The sequence below is a fragment of the Scyliorhinus canicula genome, chromosome 3 (genome assembly GCF_902713615.1).
Source record: "Scyliorhinus canicula chromosome 3, sScyCan1.1, whole genome shotgun sequence".
NCBI lineage: Eukaryota > Metazoa > Chordata > Chondrichthyes > Carcharhiniformes > Scyliorhinidae > Scyliorhinus > Scyliorhinus canicula.
The window spans coordinates 253,078,732-253,103,345 of NC_052148.1; the positions used below are offsets into that span (position 1 = coordinate 253,078,732).

At 48.4% G+C, this 24,614-nt stretch overlaps 1 protein-coding gene across 2 annotated transcripts in view; it reads right to left on the reverse strand.

Moving 5' to 3' along the window:
• LOC119963440 (serine/threonine-protein kinase 32B-like) overlaps positions 1 to 24,614 on the reverse strand; it is a 411,699-nt gene that overhangs the window by 35,898 nt on the left and 351,187 nt on the right. For both annotated transcript variants that reach the window (XM_038792576.1, XM_038792577.1), the window contains one exon: positions 8,951 to 9,054. In XM_038792576.1, coding sequence (XP_038648504.1) covers positions 8,951 to 9,054 — 104 coding nt within the window. The remainder of the gene's footprint in view (positions 1 to 8,950; positions 9,055 to 24,614) is intronic.

Here is a 24,614-nt window from a genome sequence, read left to right on the forward strand (position 1 = left end):
AATACATTTTTTTTTAAATGCCTTTGAGAAGGGACATCCCAAGCTCCAGGGGGCAACTGGATAACAACCACAGTACCAGATCTGGCCAAGCCCAGAACCCTCAAATATACAAAAGTCAGCTCCCCCAGGACTTCCAAAATACCCAAAAAGCTATACCCCAGCCAGTCCTGCATCTCGTCAGCCACACACAGGCCAGGCACCTCTCCACTGAACAGTTCACTGCTCACCCAGATGGAGGACAAGAAACTAACCCTTAAGCGAAAAACACCCGGGTTGGTCTAGAAACAATCAACAAATCAATGAAGGATTAACCAAGTGCACCTCGACGGCCACCAGAACTCATTCCCTAAAAACGCTGACCTCAAGGAAAAGTCAGAAGGAACCCAGTCCTCCCCAGGATACCTAATCTGCCCAGGCCATTGATGGAGATAGGCAGGGATTCTTAAATTCAAAATAACTAAAAGCAAAATAAAATACACGACGGTGAGCTCTAACTGGGAGACTATTCTCAATCTCAGAGAGGACTTAACTAACCCCACCACCCAACTCCTCACCAACCATCCACCCATTGCGCTGCTGTGGCTCCAATCATCTTCACTATCAACCACATAAGGGGTGTGCGAAATGCACTCCCTTCGCAGAACCACAAGGATAACTGCACATAAAAAGAAAGGAATAAAACAGTCCACATATCACATAATCGACTTAATATGGTTTTTGCTAAAACAGGATAACAAGTGACTTTCTCCCTCGTGCTCACATCTCGCGTGCCCTTACAGGAGAAAAGACAATAACAAATAATCAACTGCATAATGATACAGGAGTAGTGCCCATGATTATTGAAGAACCGCAGGATAATAACACCATCTGTGGTGCTTGAAAAGGCCAAAGCCATGACAGGTTCATCAAACACTTCTCAGGATTTCTCAAGGATTCCAATGAATGAAGCACCTTCACTTAACAGGATAATATAAGGCCAACAATGGGGGGACCTAACTGACCACAGACCTCGAAATCCCGATACATCGTACTCTGCTGAAACTGATACGGTCAATCTCCAAATCAGGATTACTACATCTTGACAGTTAATCTTCCAACTCAGTCAAGAACTCGGCTCTCACTTCCCACCAGAAACCGGACACACAGACACTCCTCGCCCGAATCCATCAGGATGTACGACACACCATGCAGAAGGATCTCAACGGACCAAAGGCGACCCTTTACCAGGGAAAGTTCTCTATCAAATGTAGACTCTCCTGAGTCTCTACCAGTCTCTCAAGGATAATTTGTGGTTCCTCAAAATGACCAGCAGAGATCTGTAACATGGAGCCAATATCATCATCCAGAACAATGCTCTCGGAGGCAGTCATCACCCCGTACCCACTGCACCGCCCAAGTGGAGACCCGCTCATCAGCAACAATGCCATTGCAAACTGGGCCTCATCCCAGCTAACTCTGACTGCGTCAATCACACGAGAAGTCTTCACAATTTAATACGGCTCCTCATTGCAAAACTCCAATCAGGATCGTCCAGGGACATATTACCAAGCATAAATCCTGAAAAAAGGCAATTATGAAATGTGGACAAGGATAAAGTGAAGGATTAAAAGGCGAGCTGAGCCAGAGCTTACGAAAACGCAGCCACGCCCGTGCTTGCATCATGTGACCCCCTCAATATTTTCTTTGTATCATTCATTTACTTTTTGTAATTTGAGTTAGTTTCCTCTTCCTCCTCCACAGAGCACTAATGAGTGGCAGTCCAGTGAGCCAATACCCATTCCGCAGCAGCAGGGAAGATCACAATCAATCTATGTTTCCTCTGTAACTCTCGCTCTCTGCTTCACTCATGGATGCCCACTGATGTCAGTATTTGTAGGTTCCCCAGGCACAGGTTAGGTTCAATGAAAACATCGGGAGAACTGTAAATCAAGCTGCCTGTTCGCTATCTCGCATTTTACTTCCTTACTCCAAGTTGAAATGTACCCAATTGGTCTATCCAGTGTGTAGTTGAGCCACACAGAGTTATATCTGGCACAAGTTGTGGACAATTGGCGAGGGTTCTCAATTATTATGGGTTGACCGCTGCCCAAATGTGGCAACACAGAAGTTGGGTGATGTTAAGACTAGGCACAAAAATAATCAAAAAGCCTGCCAGTAATTACTGCACAGGACAATATATGAAGAGTGGGCAGTTGGATAAGGTGCTGAAGGATGTCCCAATTCGGTGGAACCCTTTCAGAAGAAAGAGTCAACGCCCTCAGGGGGAAGAGTATTGATAAGAAACAGAAACAAAAATCAGCGATTAAACACTTCAATTTGTTAAATCCTTGGAAGTATTTGTTTACAGACAAACTAAGTCTGGAGCAAGTTACTTAAATATTGTGACAGAGATGTGCTACATTTTCCCCCTGGAGGGAATATAACAAGAACTGGAACTTTGAGAGCACGTTCTTGCAGACGGGATGCAGTGTTGAATGGTAATTATTTTGTAAAACCAAACCAACCACAAGAGTTGTTTTTCATTACTTTGAACCTTTGCATGCAAGCCGTGTCCTTTCCAGATTAAAACATAGTTTAATAAATTACTTCTGGTGTACACAACATGCTTTTGATATATTTTGTTCACAGTAATTAAAAAATATCTCTGCAGTTACACTAGCATTAATGAGGAATGAAAGTTGAAACCAACTTGCTGTTAATGGATAGTGACTTCTGTGCAGTGAACCACACTTGTTTAGAATAAGGGAAATGTGGACGTGTAGATATCAGCTGCAGAACGCATAAAATTGCTTTGTCATCCCATTCACATCACAAATAAAATGGAAAAGCTGTTGTAATTAAAAACATACAGCTCGAGGCAAGCATTGGTTTTAAAATATTGCAAACAATATAACAATAATCTTTATTGTCATAAGTAGACTTACATTAACATTGCAATGAAGATACTGTGAAAAGCCCCGAGTCGCCACATTCCGGCTCCTGTTCGGGTACACGAAGGGCAAATTCAGAATGTCCAAATTACCTAACAGCACGTCTTTCGGGAATATTATTGAAGATATATTAATATCTGGTTGTGAGTGTAATGATGATGTCACCACCTTTCCACATTATTAGTGGGTACAGCATGCTGCACTAAGCTTTTTTGGATGTTTTTGGGATGTGAGCATTGCTGGCTAGCCAGCATTTATTGTCCAACCCTAATTGCCCTCAAGAAGATGGTGGTAAGCAGCCTTTTGTAACCACAGCAGTCCCTGTGGTGAAGGTACACCCTTAATGTTGTTAGGGGACGGTGTTCCAAGATTTTGCCCCAGCGACAGCGAAAGAACAGCTGTATAGTTCCACGTCAGGATGGTAAGTGACTTGTAGGGGAACTTGCAGGTGGTGGTGTTCCCATAAGCTGCCAAACTTGTCCTTCTAGGCGGTGGAGACTGTGGGTTTGGAGGGTTCAGTTGAGGTGGGTTGCTGCAGTGGGACTTGTAGGTGATACACACAGTGGCGCTGGTAAGTAACTCTCTAAGGTGGCCGATGAGGTGCCGGTAAAATAGGATGCTTTGTCTTGGATGCTGTTGAGCTTGTGTTGTTGGAGCTGCGCTCATCCAGACAAGTGGAGAATATTCTATCACAGTCCTGACTTGTGCCTTGTACAAGGTGAACAGGCATTGGGGAGTCATTAGGTGAGTGACTCAGTGTGTGGTCACATGGCTGGTCCAGGTCAGTTGATCAATGGTAACCACCACCCCCCCCCCCCCCCCCCCCCCCCCCCCCACCCTTCCAGGATTTTGAAGCTTTGTGCTTGGTACGGCTATTGCAGTGAGTTTCCGCCTCATTCCCACTGACTTCAATTTTGCTTTGACTCCTTGATGCCAAACTTTTCAAGTGCTGACTTGATGTCAAGGGCAGTCATTCTCCCCTCATCCCCAATCGTTTGTCAATGTTTGGACAAGTAGTGAGGTCAGTAGCTGAATGGCATTGGGGGAATCCGACCTCACCATCGGTGATAGATTGTCACTGAGTCAGTGCTGCTTGATCGCATTGTCGATGATATCACATAGGGGCAGCACGGTAGCACAGTGGTTAGCACAGTTGCTTCACAGCTCCAGTGTCCCAGGTTCAATTCCAGGCTTGGGTCACTGTCTGTGTGGAGTCTGCTGTTTCTCTCCGTGTCTGCGTGGGATTCCTCCGGATGCTCCAGTTTCCTCCTACAGTCCAAAGACGTGCAGTGTAGTAATCCACGGGAGGCAGGAGTTCCGTCACCACACCAATATTTATTTACAATAACGATATTACAGGAGCAGCTACAAACAGTGTTGCTAGCAGTCCAGTCAACTTAAGACTGCTCACAAAGCCTACACAGGCGATTATATGGGCCCCCTCAATGAGCTATCATTGAGGGAGCTCATACTCCAATTGGCCAACCAATAAAGCCAATTGGAGTTCATTACACCCCTCCCCCCAAGGTCCGAGGAATTCCTGCCAGCTGGCATTCCTCTCAGCTTCTTCCTGCTCCTCATGTCTGGGTCTGTCACCTCTGTGTCATCCGCCGGGTCGTTCTCCGAAGTGGGCGGGGTGTACCGTATAGGTGCCTGTCTTTTCCTTGACGACCTCCTTGGAAGTTGTTCTTCCTCCTCCTTGGGGAGAGGTGTCGCGGCGGCCTCGTCAAGCGTGTCCATCTCCGACTCTGACGACTGGATGACGGGGTCTGGAGAAATTGCTCGGGGCTGGGGTGTGGGTATCCTTTCCGTCTGGGCTATCCCAGCTTGAGGCGGTCCTGCTTCGCCTGCCTCCAGGTGTGGTTCCGCTGCCCTTATTTGGTCTAGGTGTTTCTTCAGCACCTTACCTCCTATTGAAACCTCATAGGATATTGGCCCTGTTCGGGACTCTACCGTGCCTTTGACCCACGTTGTTCCATTCCCATAATTCTTGACCCAAACCGATGCCCCCACCTGGAAATGTCTCTGCTGCTGACTATTATCATGCCCCCTGCATTGGGCCTCCTGTTGTTTCTCCACTTTCCCCGTTAAATTTGGGAAAAGGAGACTCAGCCTCATTCGCAGCCGCCTTCCCATTAAGAGTTCAGCTGGCGGTATGCCCGTTGTGGATGCGGTGTGGTCCTGTAATCAAACAGCCAGCGGGAGAGCTTTGTGTCCATTGACGCTGCCGGCTGCTTCTTGAGTCCCGCTTTAAGTGTCTGGACCGCTCTCTCTGCCAGGCCGTTGGCCGCTTGATGGTAAGGGGCCGTTTTGATGTGACGGACTCCGTTTTCCTTCAGGAATTTTCCAAATTCCCCACTTGTGAATGTCGTTCCGTTGTCCGACACCAATACCTCTGGAAGTCCATGTGTTGCAAACGAGGCCCTGAGCTTTTCAATTGTCGATGCTGTGCTTGCCGTGTTTACCCGGTGGACGTCCAACCATTTGGAATGGGTGTCCACTATCACCAAAAACATTGAGCCCATGAAAGGGCCGGTGTGGTCAATATGCAGGCGGGTCCACGGTCTGCCTGGCCATTCCCACGGGTGCAATGGCGCCGCTGGTGGCACTCTTTGCCCCTGTTGGCACTCCTGGCACCGACGTACCAAGGCTGCTATGTCTGTGTCCAAACCTGGCCACCAAACGTAGCTTCGAGCTAGCATCTTCATTTTAGACACCCCTCTGTGTCCGTGATGTAATTCAGTTAAGATTGCCTGACGGCCCTGAGCTGGGACGATTACCCGGGCTCCCCATAATAGGATACCGTCTTCTACGGTTATTTGGTCCCTTCTGCTCCAGTATGGGTGCATCTGGGGCTCCACTGGTCTTTCCAGTTCCCCTGTTAGTAGTAAATGCTTCATCTTGGCTAAAACTGGGTCTTTTTGCGTCCACAACCGAATATGTTGTGCGTCTACTGGTAGGGTGTCCAAAAAATTTAGAGTCATTACTGTCACCTCTTCTTTTGGTATTTGCGGCGGAGTGTCCGGGAGGGGAAGCCTGCTCAAAGCATCTGCATGTGCTACTCGCGTTCCCGGTCTGTGCTCCAGAACGTATCTATATGCCGCCAGTAGCAACGCCGAGCGTTGGATTCTAGCTGATGCAATCAGGGGTATTGGCTTGTCTTCTTTTAATAACCCTAATAACGGCTTATGGTCCGTCACTATGGTGAATTTCCGCCCGTACAGATACTGGTGAAATTTTATTACTGCGAATATCACCGCCAGTCCTTCCTTCTCGATTTGGGCGTACTTCCTCTCAGCCATCGCCAAGGTCCTCGAAGCGTAGGCTATTGGCCGTTCTTCCCCATTCCTTCCTCTAGGGCTAAGACGGCTCTTACCCCATAGGGGGATGCATCACAAGTGACCACCAATTCCTTCCTTGGGTTATAATGCTCTAGGACATTTTCGGATGACAGTTGTGCCTTAATGTCCCTAAATGCTCGGTTTTGGCGGGTGGACCATTTCCATTCTTGCCGGCCACCCGTTCACCCGTGGGGTAATCCTAATGGGTTCTGCTTTCTTCGTTGTAATATTATATAATTGTTCCCCTTCGGTGGAGGATGGGGCATCTAGGTTGTGTACTTCCCTGCGTCCCCACCTGCTATTCCTCTTTTGCCACCTCCTTCTAGGGTTTCTGTCATTGTTACCCCACTCTGTCTGGTGCCAGAAACGGTCCTTCTCTGTTGGGGGAGCCTCAGCCGGTACTTCCCTCTGTCTCCAGTTAATCCTGGCAGACTTGGGGGCAGTTCTGGGGTTTTCCTTTTTCCCTCTATTCCTCAGGTTTTTCCTGAGAGCGGCTATCTGGTAGCAGGACCCATTGAGGTAGTCCCTCTCACAGGTGTCTACCTCCATTGGCGTGCCCTGTAGTTCCTGCGCCCCACTTGCTGCCTTTTCTAGGGACAGCGCGAGCTGTAACGCCTGCCTGCAGTCTAGCTCCGTTTCTGCCAACAGGCGTTTCTGTATTGTGAGGTCGTTTATACCACACACTAACCAATCCCGAAGCATTTCATTTAGCGTCGGGCCGAACTCACATTTTTCCGCCAGCCTTCTCAGGTGGGTCAAGAAATTTGTGACTGACTCCCTGTCTTCCCGCTTCGTTGTGTAGAATCTGTACCTACGCAAAATGAGGGGTGGTTTTGGGTCGTAGTGCTCTTTCACCAATTCCGTTACTTCTTGGAAAGAATTTGTGTCCGGCGCATCGGGATAAGTCAGACTACGTATAATGGCGAAAGCGGAGGGTCCGCACGCCGACAGCATGATAAGCCGTCTCCTTTCGTCCGTCAGTATTCAGCTCCAGGGTCCCAGGTTCGATTCCCGACTGGGTCACTGTCTGTGCGGAGTCTGCACGTCCTCCCCATGTGTGCGTGGGTTTCCTCCGGGTGCTCCGGTTTCCTCCCACAGTCCAAAGATGTGCGGGTTAGGTGGATTGGCCATGCTAAATTGCCCGTAGTGTCCTAAAAAAAAGTAAGGTTAAGGGGGGGGGGGGGGGGGGTTGTTGGGTTATGGGTATAGGGTGGATACGTGGGTTTGAGTAGGGTGATCATTGCTCGGCACAACATTGAGGGCCGAAGGGCCTGTTCTGTGCTGTACTGTTCTAAGTTCTATATCATTTGCCCGGAAGAAGTAACACATTCTCTCCACATACTGGGACCAGTCCTCAATAGCCGGGTCGAATGCCCCTAACCTCCCAAAAAACGGCATTTTTAAAATGGCAAGGCTTACCCTCCGAGTGCGGCAGCTGGTCTCTGCAAAATTCGTAGTTTACCTCGTCGCCAGTGTAGTTATGCACGGGAGGCAGGAGTTCCGTCACCACACCAATATTTATTTACAATAACGATATTACAGGAGCAGCTACAAACAGTGCTGCTAGCAGTCCAGTCAACTTAAGACTGCTCACAAAGCCTACACAGGTGATTATATGGGCCCCCTCAATGAGCTATCATTGAAGGAGCTCATACTCCAATTGGCCAACCAATAAAGCCAATTGGAGTTCATTACATGCAGGTTAGGTGGATTGGCCACGCTAAGTTGCCCTTAGTGCCCCAAAAGGTTAGGAGGGGTTATTGGGTTACGGGGATAGGGTGGAAGTGAGGGCTTAAGTGGGTCGGCACAGAGTCGATGGGCCGAATGGCCTCCTTCTGCACTTAATATTCTATGTTCTATGATCTTCCATCACTTTGCTGATGATTAAGAGTGAATTGATGGGGTGGTAATTGACTGGGTTGGGCTGGTCCTGCCTTATGGAGACTAGGTAACTCTGCCAATACCACAGCCGCTACTTGTGAATGAATTGTGATTTAACAGCTAGATTGGTCCATCTAAATGTCTGTACAGAGGCCTTTCCTTTCTTCAGATGATGGGACACTAATTCTCATGATCTACCATATTTCTGCTAATACAAGTGTGCTGTTGAATTTCTTCCATTAAAATTATGCTATTTGGTTTCTGAAATAATATTCAATTATAGCAATTGCAGTACGTGCTAGTTACAAAGATAAGTAGGATAGTTATAAAAATAATAATGCCAGAACATCATATTGAAACACGAGTGGGGATGTACCATCTATCAGACAACAATCTTCTTCTTGACTCTTGTATTTAATGTAAAAGTTGGAGATATTCTTGGTTTGAGTATATCATGTTTATGACTCCACACAGCATTTTCACCCAGTTTGTGTAGCATTTTCTGTGACTAATGTTATGCCTGAATGTGATATCGTACTCAATGCTATACCGGGGATTGTTACAGTAAAATGTCATGGGCACATGTTATTGTTCAAGATGTATAAAATTAGATTCAAAATGTCATAGCAAAATGAAATGCACCATGTGAAAGATATATACTTCAGCTCTAGGTTAACAATTCAATCACTTTCCACTGTTAGTTCCTTACAGAAAGTCATCAATAAGGGAGATTATCTGAAACCTTGCACGACCAAAAATAAGATCCGGGGTGCAATTCTCTCAAATTGTACATCTTACCCAGCCCCGCAACAGTTCATATGACGTAATGCCCAGTGACCACCAGTCCACAGGATAGGAATAGCCAGGCCCTCCTTCCAAAAAGGCCTGAAAAAGCTCTGGGGCTGAAGAGAAGCAAGAATGAGACAAAATCAACCATAACATAAACCCACACACACTATTAACCAGAGACTTTAAAGGTCTACAGAAAACACATACTGTTGGATTGAGTTATGCCCTTCTAATTCTTACAAAGAATGCACATTTAATAGCAAAAAGGTGCTTTACTTACTGGGAAGAGAACACAATATAACAATAAATACCCAGCTAACTATGTATTGTTGATATTTCACTTATTAATTAACTTTAGAATGGATTATTTAATGAAAATATAATCATTAATCTAGCTATTGTTAACACTTTATTTTGCATCACAAAGTTGTATTGGCTGGACTGTGAAATAAATCAGCCAATTTTAACAGCCATTTGCACCCAAGGTCAGCATGCTGATCTTCAGGCTCTTCTGCCTATATAAACGTCCTGCTGCCCCATCCGGTGTTGCAGACTCAGTCCTCCTACCGCACTTGTGGTAAGGCAGAAATTAAACTGCTTTGTAAATCTAATGAGGCATTCTCTGTACCTGAGAAACTGGGTTGGGATATAGGGCCAGAATCTAATTTGAAGAGGAAAGTCCTGCCTCTGATACCTTCATGCATGGATTTTCAGGTGGGAATCACTGGCTAGAGATGCGGAATGGGAATCCTGGCTGCTTTTACTGCTCCGTAACTCAAGGGCGCTGAACCTCTGTTGCAGGCAGAGCGGAGATGGACATACTCAGCACAAACTGAGGATCAAACTGAGTGGTTCTTAGTCACTTTCACATAGCGCAATGACTTTGCCAACTGATCTATCAGGAAAACAGGGGCTTTTCCTTTTGGAACACTCACAAAACCTTCCTGAAACTAATGTGGACTCAGTTTTCACTGCGCCACTGGGCCTGAATGGAACACCATTCCCAGAACCGATAGCTAACCGTTAATTACTGTTCATCAATCCTCATTATGAAACATTTGAAACGTTCATAAATCTTAATGACAGTCATTACTTTCTAGTATATTTTGTAAGGCATCCATCATTACTGACAGACAACCAGATAGACATAAAGCAAGTTCATGCCTTTTACATTTCATACTGGAACATTTTATATAATTATCAGGTATTTGATGGACGAGTGAAATCTTGGAGAAATTGAGATTTAGTCAAAAATCTAATGAGAATAGGTTTGTTCCTTGTCCAAACTACAAGCCAGGTATGAATATGATAAATTTAATCTTCAATTGAAAAAGGTAAGTAAACTCCTTCAGTACTGTCGCTTTATTTCTCATTTGTAAGCTATCAAATCATCGGCCAATTATCTTGTGGATCAGCTAGTGCCAACGTTGTAATCAAAACCTGCTAGCATCTGTTTGAGGAGCCAGCCAAACCCTATTAATTCATCATCAATCATAAAACACTTATCATCGTGAAATGAAAATGACTTATTGTCACAAGTACGCTTCAAATTAAGTTACTGTGAAAAGCCCCTGGTCACCACATTCCGAGCCTGTCCGGGGAGGCTGGTACGGGAATTGAATCGTGTTGCTGGCCTGCCTTGGTCTGCTTTAAAAGCCAGCGATTTAGCCCAGTGTGCTAAACCAGCCCCTGTGCAAGGTAGCTTGCCCCTGTCATTGAAAGCTTGGATTGTCATTAATGCCACAGATCAATCCAATGCATCTATGATCTTGGCAAAATATTTGACAACATCAAGGCTGACATTGGGTTGTGGTGAACGAGAAAAGGTTGTAATTACAGTTCACAGATGACCCCTGCATGTTGCACGGTGTTATGCTGCAAACAGACTTTCAGCTCTTGCTCCAGAAATTAGTTTATTAATCTTCCAATAGAATCATAGAGAGTTTACGGTACAGAAAGAAAATTGGATCGGCACTTGAGGGAAACAAACTTTCAGGGCTATAGAATCCCTCAGGGAAATGGACTGATTAGATTTCTCTACTCAAAGATTTTGATACACTTGACCCATCGTGTCTGCGCAGGTCAGAATATGAGACTCCCAGCGTTATGCCATTTTCCAGCATTTTGTCCGTAACTCTGCAGGTTACAGCATTTGAGGTGCATATCCAGGCACTTTTAAATGAGTTGAGAGTTTCTGTCTCGACTAACCCATTCAGGCAGCGGATTCCAGACCCCCCAAAACCCTCTGGGTGAAGAAAATAGATTTTTCTACCCTCGAATCCTTCTCCCAACTGATATGCCCTCAGAAACTGACCTCTCTGCTAAAGTAAATACGACATTCCAAACTATCTATCCAGATATATTACTTTGCTGTAACTTTCTGTGAACAGTTGAGAATAATGGATAAAGTGTAAGTAATAAACAGGGCGGTAGCCTGCCAGTTCCCCAACGCCGGATTGTGGGGGTAGTGCAAGACGTGCTGGGGAATTCCTCTCAGGACTTCACAGTTAGGAGTTTACAGGGCAATTGTTCAGGAGAGCAAACTTCCTCTGGGCAATTGCTTTGCACTGGAAATCATCCAAAGTGTGATTTAAATCCCAAACTTACAATGGGTTACACCAATAGATACCGAAAAAATGTTAGAAGAATTAAAAACTCTTCTAACTTTTGGGTAACTGTCCTAGAGACCGTGACCAATCTCTCGACAGGACCGCCCTCCCGCCCCCAAACTCCTGACCTCACCCCAAGGGCTCCCCTACCCCCATCGCGACACAGCCCCACAGGAGACTCCCTCCCAGCCCCGACCCAACCCAAACCTGACCTGATCCCCAGTGATCTCTGACACCCTCCCTCTCCTCAAGGTCTGACATCCTCCACCTCTGCTGAGGTCTGACCCCCTACACAACTGCAGTTGGGCCCTCTCCTACCTTACCCCCTGAGGCCCACCCCCCACATCACAGCCCCCCCCACTCCCCCCACCCCCCCACCCCCCCCCCCTCGCTCACTCCACCCCCGAGGATCTCAGGCTTCATATTAAAAAAAACTATTGGAATGGTGAAATTATACTGAAATTTTATAAAGCTCTGGTTGGACCACGACTATAGTATTGCATCCAGCCCAGGTCATCACACTTTCAGAAGGATGTGAAAGTTCTGAGAGGGTGCAAAGGAGATTAATCAGAATGGTTTCAGGGATGAGGGACTTTAACTCAAAAATTAGATTGGAAAAGGTGGTTTTGTACTCCTTGGAGCAAAGGAGATTGAGGGGAGATTTGGTGGAAGCGTACAAGGTCATTACACGTTTAGATCAGGTAGACAAACAAAAGCTGCTCCAATTAGCTGATGCGAAGATAAGGGGGCACAGACGTAAAGTGTTGGGCAAGCGATAGAGGAGACTTGAGTATTTTATTTAATGCAGCAAGTGGCTATGACCTGGAACTCATCGCTTATGAGGGTGCTGGAGGTAGAGATGGACAATGATTTTAAAAGGAAATTGGATAGGCACTTGAGGGAAACAAACTTTCATGGCTATAGGATCCCTCAGGGGAATGGACTAATTGGATTTCTCTACTCAGAGCCAGTGTGGATTCCTGTGTCATGGTGATTCAACGACTCGTGCATATGAGACGATAATAAAGAGCTAAAAATCTTTCCCCAAAATTGATATCTCAAATTATTTATATTTCGACACAGTTGGCATAGCAATCGAATAACATCCTGATAAGTTCCAGTAATATTTACCACAAGAAAAATAGTTGAAAAATAGAAATATTCCCTCGGCATGGTTCTTTTGCTGAGAATATTAAGCTTACTGTGATGAATGCAAGAATCAAGCAAAGAAATACGTGGAAATCAGAGAACTATTTGTAGGTTGTAAAATGTTCCAAATTTAATTTGAGAGTTATAAGAAATTTAAGTTAAGGAATTGCAATTAGATAGATGAGAGCATCTTCTGGAAATCAGCATTTTGCTTTGGAAATTTGATTACAGCAAAACTCATTTAAAATATAATTTTGATACATTTGCATAAAGCGAAGCAGCAGAGGAATACATTACTGCCAGCTTGTCAAGGAGGCTAAACCGACCATAGAGACATTGCCAAGTGCACAAGTCACTATTCAGTGCATGCTCAGCCAATCAAAATTGATTAGTTTTGCATCCACTGACGATGCAAAGTTACTCAATTCCTTCCCTTTTTCACAAGTAATAGACATATTTATATGCAAAGGGAAAATCTGCCGAATTTCATTGATTAGCTTTTTAATCAATGGTTAACTATTCCAGAACTTTTTCTTGCACACTCTTGCTGGGGGCTTTGTAAAATCAAGAGCCCCAAATGTTGAGTAAGTTTCCAATATCTGTTTGCATTACCGCATACCTAATTTCTGTTTGAATCAAAGGTGCAGGTTGATTATAAATCAAACCTAACTGTCAAAAAGCAGACCAGTGGGCAGTTACCCAGGTGGAACGTGCTCCTTTCCCACTGCCTGTTGTTTACCCAGCAGGTGACTGTGTTGCCAGCCTCAAGCAAGCAGTGGTCTGGATGCATTTAGCAAAGTCGGAGCCCTAATATTGCCAACAGGGCCATAACTACATTTTAACCTGGAATGAAAACAAACAAGTTATGTTACCTATTGACAAAAAAAAACGAAATGAAGGAGGTGTCATGTTCTTATCAGATGGCCTGATTTATATTACAAGAACACTTGTAGCTGAAGCTATAAACGATTTATTAACATTAACTGTGGGCAAACTATATACAAAACAACAGATGAATAGCAATATGATCATGCACAAGCAACCTCTCTCTTCCCTACTCTCCAGTCAGTCTCCAGTCACCTGAGTCTAACATTTACTTATATACTAATGAGACGTCTAGTGGTCAGTTGGGGAATTACAACTCAACCATGATATGACCACATCCCCTTTCCTTTGAAGGAATTGAAAATGAAATGAAATGTAAATCGCTTATTGTCACAAGCAGGCTTCAAATGAAGTTACTGTGAAAAGCCCCTAGTCGCCACATTCCAGTGCCTGTTCGGGAAGGCTGGTACAGGAATAATTAATACATTATCATCAGTATATTCACATGTGATATTATTAGCCTGTAACTAGTATAACTAGTCTAACAGTATTAGTTTTTTTAAATTTTTAAAACTGGCTGAACAAATATGCAAGAACAGCAAGCATAGTATGTGTAATAGTCCAAATCTACAAATTGAGTCGATCGGTTTTCTTCTGACTCTGCTTGATCTTTTCAAGGTTTGATCTTGCTGCTCAGAACTTGTAGATTCAATGATCCCCATGACATTCTCATGCTCAGGAACTGCTGAATTATCTGACACTGCAGCTGACGCTGATTCTGGTGTAGATTCGTCATCCATCACATTGTTGTGAAAGACTTCTCTGGTTTTCAAGAGCGCGCGACGATTTCTTCTTAAAACCAACCTGTCCTCTGTCTGTACATCGTAGGAAGAAGGTGCTACTTCTTCAAGTAGGATAGCTTTTCTCGACCAAATGCCAGAATCTTCTATCTCACAGTGCCATCACTACTCAGAGATCGTAAAGTTCTCAAAACTCTATCATAGAACTGCTTTTGTTTTGTTTTTCTGTTTTGCATTTCCTGCAGTTACTACTGCATTCTCCTCCTTCTTTGCCAAGTATGAAAATGAGGTATGCAACCTTCTATTCATGGGTAACTCTGCTGGTGATCGACCATGTGACAATGGTGACGCTCTGTAACTCAGTGCAGGATCTGGATCAGATTAGCTGTCCATTGCTTTCTTCAACAATCGCTTGACAATATGTACACCTTTCTCGGCTTTGCCATTGGCTTGTGGGTACAACGGACTAGACGTGACATGATTAAAATTATACGTGATTACAAAGTGTTGCCATTCTTTACAGCTACTCATGATACCATGTAATGTTCTCATTGGATGGCCTGATTTATTTTATAAGAACCGCCTGTAGCTAAAGCTATAAACAATTTATTAACATTCACTGTGTGTAAACTATATACAAAACAACAAATGAAAAAGAATATGATCATGCACAAGCAACCTCTCCTATCCCTGCTCTCCAGTCAGTCTCCGGTCACCTGACTCTACTAGTTCCTATGGAGGTTTTAATTAGAAGGTGAAAGATGAGGGGCGTGATTCTCCGCCCCTCACGCCGGTGGGAGAATAGCGGGAGGGCCTCCCTACATTTTTCATGCCCTCCCGCTATTCTCCCCTCCCCACGCCCGACCCACGCCACGAATCGCCGCTCGCTGTTTTTTACGGCGAGCGACGGTTCCCCGAGGCCGATGGGCTGAGCGGCCGGGCCTTCACGCCCGTTTCAACACGGCAGCAAACACACCTGCTTGTTGCCGTCGTTAAACGGGCGGCAGATGCCTGTTTGGGGCATCTGGGGGCCCGATTGGCACAGCAGTACCACGGCCGTGCCAATGGGGGCCGTGCGTCCGTAACGGACGCACTTTTTCCCTCCGCCGCCCCGCAAGATCAAGCCGCCACGGCTTGCGGGACGGCTGAGGGAAAAGACGCCAACTGCGCATGCGCGGGTTGGCGTTGTCCAACCTGCGCATGCGTGGCTGACGTCATCGCCCGCGTCAGCCGGCGTGACGTTTGGCGTGCGGCCTTAACGACCGTTATCAAGGCCGCGCCGCCGTGACGCACGGGGCTGCGCTCCTAGCCCCGCCCAGGGGGGAGAATCGGCACCGGAAGTGGGCATGAAGGCTGCCGTGGGTCACGGCCTGTCCCACGGCAGCCTTTACAATTTGCGGAGAATCTCGCCCGAGAAGTCAACATCAGTAATCCAAACTGACTTTTTCCAAGTTTTCTGCATTGTGAAAAAAAAGAATCAATGACCATTACCATTCTGCCATTATTTCAAAACTGTGTGGGACACATTGGGCGCGATTCTCCGACCCCCACGCCAGGTGGGAGAATCGCGGGAGTGCCGGGCGATTCCCGCCACGCCGCTCTGGTACCCGCACGCGATTCTCCCACCCCACCCCCCCCCCCCTCAAAACGGCGTGCCGCGTTTCACGACAGGCCGCTCGGAGAATCGCCGCTCGCCGTTTCTAACAGGCGACGCCGATTCTCCAGCTCGGATGGGCCGAGCGGCCTGCCCAATCCGATGGGTTCACGCTGGCGCCAACCACACCTGGTCGCTGCCGGCGTGAACAGCACGTGAACGGTGTGTGTGCGGCTTGTGGAGGGGGGGGGAGCGAGGATCGAGCACCAGGGGGGTGCTCAGTAGGGGTCTGGCCCGCGATTGGTGCCCACCGATTGGCGGGCCGGCATCTCTAAAGGACGCACTCTTTTTCCTCCGTTGCCCCGCAAGATCAATCCCCATGTCTTGCGGGGCGCCCGCGGGGAGGACGCCAACCTGCGCATGCACGGGTGACGTCATTTAAGTGCCACCGGTCGCATCATTTATGCGGCGCCGCTTTGACGCGGCGCCAAGTCCCGGCGCTCAAAATTGACGTGGCGCCGCTCCTAGCCCCCTGGGGCTGGGAGAATAGGGGGCGAGGAGCGGCCTCCGACGCGCGAGTGAAACACTCCGGTTTTCACTCTGGCATCGGCACTTAGTCTCCCGTTGGGAGAATTGTGCCCATTGTCTGGAGGGTACTGCAGAACCACTCCTGGAGGGAGTGAAAATGGGTCTTTACAACCCAAATTGTCCTCTTGATGACTTATGTTGTAAACGTGTGTGCCTTGTAGTAGCAACTCCTATTTTGCTGATCGGGCAACATTTGATGAGGCTTGGAGCAGCCGCGCCGTGCTACATGATGGTGGCTGCTTGCGGGCCTGGCCCACCCCCATACAGTGCCCCCAGTCCCTGATGGAGTCCCCCACCCGCCCGCAGATCAGCCCTCCCTCGACTGTGGCAGTGCTGGACTGAGTCCGCAGCCGTCACGCCAGTTCCTGACGGATGAGACCACACGTGACCGACACTGTCGGGAACTTGGCTGGTGGGGGGGGCGGAGAGTACGCCGCTTTAGAGGTGGCGAAGAATCGATTGTGAAATCGGCGCTCCTCCGATTTTGTCGGGAACTTTGATTCTCTGGCCAATCGGCGAACACGATTTCGCCATCGGTGACCGGAGAATCCAGTCCCATCTGTGCATTCAGGAAGAGGAATCTCATTCAATTTCTTTTACGTTTTAAAAAATAAATTTAGAGGGCCCAATTTTTTTTCTTTTCCAATTAAGGGGCAATTTAGCATGGCCAATCCACCTAACCAGCACATCTTTGCATTGTGAGGGTGAAACCCACGTGGACACGGGGAGAATGTGCACAAGGACAGTGACCCTGGGCCGGGATTCGAACCCAGTTCTCAGCACTGTAGTCCCGGTGCTAACCACTGCGCAACATGCCACCCCCTTCAATTTCTTTCACAGGTTCAGCACCCCTTATCCGAAATGCTTGGGGCCAAGTGTGTATCGGATTTCGTAATTTTTTGGATTTTGGAATATAATGTGCATTTGTGTCGCGTAGGAACTGTGCATGTGCAGTGTGTTGGGAACTGCGTATGTGCAGTGCATTGGGAACTGTGCATGTGAGGCGCATAGGAACTGTGAATGTGCGATGTGTTGCGAACTATGCATGTGTCGCACGATGGGAACGGTGCATGTGTGGCGCGTTGGGAACGGTGCATGTGTGGCGCGATGGGAACGGTGCATGTGTGGCGCGATGGGAACGGTGCATGTGTGGCGCGTTGGGAACAGTGCATGTGTGGCGCATTGGGAACGGTGCATGTGTGGCGCGTTGGGAACAGTGCATGTGTGGCGCGATGGGAACGGTGCATGTGTGGCGCGATGGGAACGGTGCATGTGTGGCGCGATGGGAACGGTGCATGTGTGGCGCGATGGGAACGGTGCATGTGTGGCGCGTTGGGAACAGTGCATGTGTGGCGCGATGGGAACAGTGCATGTGTGGCGCGATGGGAACGGTGCATGTGTGGCGCGATGGGAACGGTGCATGTGTGGCGCGTTGGGAACGGTGCATGTGTGGCGCGATGGGAACGGTGCATGTGTGGCGCGATGGGAACGGTGCATGTGTGGCGCGTTGGGAACGGTGCATGTGTGGCGCATTGGGAATGGTGCATGTGTGGCATACATTGGGAACTGAGCATGTGCAGTGTATTGGGAACTGTGCATGTGCACCGCATTGCACCTGCGAATCGCCCGGGAACCTTCCCAGAGCCTTGACGTCACGTCTGTACTCGAAAAAAGGGCTGATTTAGGAATTGTTTGGTTTTCAGAATTTTAAAGAGATGCTCAACCTATATAATAGTTGAGAGGGTTTCTTTTTCCTGTCAGACCTTTCCAAACACGGTGGGTGCCAATTATGGGGCTTTGGGAAATGAGCCGATGGGCTCGGTCATCCTGCTGCCTTGCTGGGCTACCAAAAGTGACAAATTCACCAGTTGTTCTGTAAACTGTGCGTGTCACTGGATGAATGCATGACCATTCTGCAGTCTGGCTGATTTTACGCAGCCTTGGAACCTCTGTAATATGAATCTGAATAGATAGAATTGCAAAAGATCTCCAGCAATGAACAGGCCAATCAGCCCAACCTACCACTGCTGGTGTTTATGCCCCACATGAACCCTTCACTTTTGCCTGTCCTAGCTGATACACTCAACAACTGCGACTTATAACTTGTAATCTATTGCTCCACTAGGAGCTTGGTGAGTGTAAAAGGCTCAGAATGACAATGTCCCTGGTCCTCACTACAAATTAGATCACTTGAGACTTAGCCGGTGGATTTCAGAAAAGGCCAAAAAGAATGAGGAAATTCAGGTTGGGACTGAGGTGAAACATCAGGTGAAACAGTCTCCTCCTGATTTTCCAGCCACACAAAGTTAGCCATGCTCAATATATGAAGTGTGAAGAATCTCCTCCTACTGTCTAAATGCTGACTGAACCACTTCAGAAATGTGAAGTTCTCACTATAACAGCTAATTCGGAATTGGCTAGATTTCTCAGTGAGAAACACATGGAATTGCACATAAAGGAAGGTTAGCATCTAAAAATCCTAATCTTTATTTGCAACAATTTGAATGTAGCTTAATTCACTAATTCTGAGCTTAATTTCCCAATCTAGTAACTAGGTAATACTCAAAAATAGTACAAACATTCTCCCTCCTTTGAACATCTCGCAGCTCAATTCTCATTTAAAATTCTTTAGTGTCCACCCAAGAAACAAACAATTTTCTCAACAAGCTATCGTTCACTACTTTCCCCTCTCAGTCTCTCGACCAAGTGACTTTTCCTTCTAAGTGAACTCCATCAAAATCCATCATGTTCTCTCTGCTCTGTGTTCACTGCCCTCCATGTAAACTCTTCAACCCATATGCATGGCAACCAGCTTAACCTTAACCATCTAACATGGCCTTGCTACTCCTAGTAAGTAAAGTCGCTATAGTCCCAGAGGACCAGTGGGTGCTTTCCCCTCTGAAGCAGAGAACTAACTGATGTTGAATTAACCTCAGGATCGCACACATGTATTGTGAAAATCCCCGAGTCGCCACATTCCGCCGCCTGTTCGGGTACATAGAGGGAGAATTCAGAATGTCCAAATGACCTAACAGCACGTCTTTCGGGACTAGTGAGAGGAAAACAGAGCACCCGGAGGAAACCCACGCAGACACTGTGCTAACGTGCTGCCCTCAATACTGGATGAGCTTCGATTCTCTCCACTCGATGATTGCACAGTGGTCAGCACTGTTGCTTTACAGCGCCAGGGTGCCAGGGTCGATTCCCGCTTGGGTCACTGTCTGTGCGGAGAATGCACGTTCTCCCCATGTCTGCGTGGGTTTCCTCCAGGTGTTCCGGTTTCCACCCACAAGTCCAATTATGGGGCAATTTAGTTTCGCCAAGCCACCTACCCTGTACTTCTTTGGGTTGTGGGGGTGAAACCCACACAGGCATGAGGAGAACGTGCAAACTCCACATGGACAGTGACTTGGGGCCAGGATCGAACCCAGATTCTCCACGCCATAGGCAGCAGTGCTAACTGCTGTGCTACCATGCCGCCCAAATCTCCACGCTCTTGTCATTGATTCCATGCGCCTCCTTGAAAACTATCTGAGGATGTATCAGTCTGTTAGGAATCTTGTCAACAATGTTTCTGCAGTATCACTGCTAATCAGCCTATTTCTAGTTTTGTAATGTCGCCTAACTTAGGCACGTCCTCATTTCTTCCGCTAGACTGTTCAAACACACTTCTGACTGACTTCCCACATTCGACCCTCCGTGAACACAAAGTCATCCAAAGCCAATCTGCTGCCTGTGTTCTAACGCGCACCAAATGTCATTCACCCCCCCACACCCCTGTGTTCTGCTCACTGATGTACACTGGCACCCAGTTAAGCACTGCCTCGATTTAAAAATCCAATCCTGCTTTTCAAATCCCTCCATAACCTGGCCCTTCCCGAACACTGTAATCACCTCCAGCCCTGCAATCGCCTGAGAAATCTGCATTCCTCTAATTCTGGTCTCTTAACCACTCCCCGATTTTAATTGCCCCACAGTTGGTCGCCCCGCCTGTAACTGCCTTCTCTGACCTCCTAAATTCGCTCCCTCGGCCTCTCTGCCTCTTTATCTCAGTCTCCTCCTTCAAGACACTCCTTAAAATGGAGTTCTTTGATCTAGCTTCAGGTCATTATCCCTGATATCCTTATATGTGGCTCGGTGTCATATTCAGTTTTTATAATTTTCCTGTGTGTTGCCTTGGGACTTTTTATTACATTAAAGGCATGACATAAATAAAAGTTGTTGTTGTAAAGCAAAAACCTTTCAACAAAGAAAGCATTTCCATTTAAGATGTATATCTGAAATGTACATTAATAAAGCTGTGTATACAGTGCCTGATGGTTTGCAGCAGCCATGGTAACTGGTGCTGATCTTCATTGCTCAAGTGTGTTAGGTTTAACATTCTAAGGGAGTCATTTACAAATGCCGACCTCAAGAGATGCTTTGGACTCCTTGTCTGGAATATTAATTTACTTTCACATTTATAGATGAATCTGTATGCAGCTGATCTATTGCAGCATCCAACTGAGTGCACCTTTTTTAAAATAAAAATGTATCCTCAGATTGTGGGTATTGCTGGTTCGGTCAGCATTTACTGCCTATCTCTACCTGCCATTGAGGTGCCCTCTCGAGCCGGCCTCTGTGAAAATGATTTTCGATTCCCACTCGCACTGGATTCCGACCCCATGGTCCTTTGAAAATCCTGCTTGTTAACTCTGGGCATGATTCACCCATTTTGGATGGGTTTGATGGGGTTCTTCAGGTCGGGATTGCGGCCTATATTCACCCGCACTTAGGGCAAAAACATGAGCCCCCCCGCTTGAATTTGATTTGATTTTGATTTGATTTATTATTGTCACATGTATTAGTATACAGTGACAAGTATTGTTTCTTACATGCTATACAAACAATGCGTACTGCACATAGGGAAGGAAGGAAAGACTACAGAATATAATGTTACAGTGAGAGCAAGGTGTAGAGAAAAGATCAACTTAATACGAGGTAGGTCCATTCCAAAGTCTGATGGCAGTCGGGAAGAAGCTGTTCTTGAGTCGGTTGGTACGTGACCTCAAACTTTGATATCTTTTTCCTGACGGAAGAAGGTGGAAGAGAGTATGTCCGGGGTGTGTGGGGTCCTTAATTATGCTGGCTGCCTTTCTGAGGCAGCGGGAATTATAGGCAGAGTCAATGGATGGGAGGCTGGTTTGTGTGATGGACTGGGCTACATTCACAACCTTTTGTAGTTTCCTGCGGTCTTGGGCAGAGCAGGCTCCATACCAAGCTGTGATGCAACCAGAAAGAATGCTTTCTGTGGTGCATCTGCAGGAGTTGGTGAGAGTCGTAGGTGACAGGCCAAATTTCCTTAGTCTTCTGAGAAAGTAGAGTCGTTCTTGGGCTTTCTTAACTAGAGTGTCGGCAGGGCCGGCTGAAGGCACCGGCAACTCAGGCAGTCGCCCGGGGCGCCATGTGCTAGGGGGCGCCAGAAACTCGAGTCCCGCGCATGCGCAGTTGGGCCGGTGCCAACCAGCGCATGCGCGGCCGCCCTCCCCCAGCGCGGCCGCTCTCCCCCAGGGCGGCCGCCCTCCCCCCCGGTCCGCCCCCTCGGACCGCCCCCCCCGTTCCGCCCCCTCGGTCCGCCCCCCCCCCGCTCGGTCCGCTCCCCCCGCCCCCCCCTCGGGTCCTCCCCCCGCCCCCCCCCTTCGGGATCGCCCCCCCTCCACCCCACCCACCCCCCCTCCGCCCCGCCTCCGCCCCGCCCCCCCTCAGCCTCGCTCCCCCCCCCTCGCCCCCCCTGGCCTCGCCCCCCCCCTCCCTCGGCCCCCCCCTCTCCCTCGGCCCCCCCTCTCCCTCGGCCCCCCCTCTCCCTCGGCCCCTCCCTCGCGCCCCCCCCTCCCTCGCCCCCCCCCCTCCCTCGCGCCCCCCCCTCCCTCGCCCCCCCCTCCCTCGCCCCCCCCCCTCCCTCGCACCCCCCTCCCTCGCCCCCCCCCTCCCTCGCCCCCCCCTCCCTCGGCCCCTCCCTCGGCCCCGCCCCCCCCCAAGGGCGCCGAAGTTCAGCTTGCCCGGGGCGCCAGCAACCCTAGGGCCGGCGCTGAGTGTCGGCATGGGGGGGACCAGGACTGGTTTCTTGCCATGCTTGGCGTCTGATTCGCCTGACTCATGCCTCAGCTTGCTCGCTGCCAACAAGGGGGAGCTGCTTTTAACCGCTCCCTTGCCACTCAATCCCAGTCAAGACACAAGGATGGCAGAGCGGAGACCTGCACCTCGCTTTGGGTATGCCGATCTGGCCAGGCTTCTCAATGACATGGATGAGGGACGGGGCAGCCTGTTTCCCTGAGGGGGTTGGAGAATCGCAGCAGGGTCAGCAATGCCGACTGGGAGGCAGTGACAGCAGCTGTCAGTGTGGGCAGCATAATGAGGAGGGATGCCATCCAATGTAGGAAGAAGACAAATGACCTCCAACGAGCTGCAAGGGTAAGTTACCACCTCTCTCAAGGCATCGGTTCTGCCGGCCACCTTTCAATCTTCCAACCCTTCCTACCCCAATCCACTGGCTGGCACATTGCATCCTCCCCGCATCCAATCTTCAAGATTGTTCCTCAGAACCCCTGGCACCACCAGCACAACCCTTTCATGTCTAGGCATGGTGCCCACATATGCTACCTGATATAGCCACCCCCTGAGCCATCAAGCATGCGGCTCACAATACCCTCTCACTGTCCCCACTGGAGAAGATAACCCATAATAAGAGGGAAAGGATGAAGATGGGGTGGGGGAAGAGAGAGAGAGAGAAGGATGCCAGGGATCCGAGTCCTCATCCCCCTATCATGTGCTTGCCTGAGGAGAGAGCAATGACCGACAGCGAGGTCGGCCTCCACCAGAGAGGTGAGGACCCATTGCCCCTTCATCCAGTTGGCCTGTCTCTATGGAGTTGCTGTGTCCCGCAAAATTATCCTTCCCTTTCACTGACCACATGTTCATTGTCTTGCAGGATCTCCATCTGGTGGAGCCGGGTCATCCGGACTCATAACCCAAGCCTTGCAACCCAAGAGAACACCTCGGATCGAACACTGTTGGGCAGTCACAGCTATCACCTGCACTTTCCACCAGCGCAGAGACACACACCTCAGTGGGTTACACTACTGGACAGGCTTCAGGGGCACTATCTGCTGAGCACCGCACAGCTGGTGTTGCGCATCAGGTGAAGGCAGGAGCATCAGAGGGAGACGGCAGTCGGAGGTCTGCTGGATCCCAGGACTCAGCTGGGTCTCAACCAGGTGTTGAGACTCTGGACGAGGTTCTCCCAGAGCTGATGCAGGTGCTGCAAACATCCTGCTATCCAACAGCACATTTATTTTTGTTGCCTTGGTTGCAGTCGGAGGAATTTCTTGCTGTTGAGCCCGGGCTCCCCAGTCTTTCATTCCCCCTTTCAGACCCCCACCCACACTTTTTTGACCCTCCTCATCCCCCAGGCTTTGAGAGGCCCCCAGGAGCCCACCCTCACTCCCCTCCACCCTCCCCCTGGGCCCGACCCCTAGCAGTCCCACCCTGCCACCTAGGCACCCTGGCAGTGGGAAGGTTTCTTGACCACCTTGTCCTTCAAGTGGGAGGGAAATATATTTGGATGATATGGGTGCCGTGACTGAATTTCAGCAGTATGTGAAGGCTGCAAAATGTTGGGTGTTGAACTTTCAGCAGTGCTAAATTCATGAGGGTGACACGAATCTATAAGGTATGAGTTGTTATTGCGAGAGATTATTTTAGATGATAGTGGTGTGTTGCTTTGAGCAGTGTATGAGGATTTGATTCGATCAGCTCGAGATGGTAATTGAAGATGCATTGACTGACCTTGGCCACTTGTGTGAGGTTATTGAACTTGTTGTGGCATTGTGTCCAGTTTCTCAGGGCATTGTGTTTTTTTTTATAAATTTAGTGTACCCAATCATTTTTCCAATTAAGGGGCAATTTAGAGTGGCCAATCCACCTAGCTTGCACCTTTTTGGGTTGTGGGGGCGAAACCCACGCAAACACGGGGAGAATGTGCAAACTCCACACGGACAGTGACCCAGAGCCGGGATCGAACCTGGGACCTCGGCGCCGTGAGGCAGCAGTGCTACTCACTGCGCCACCGT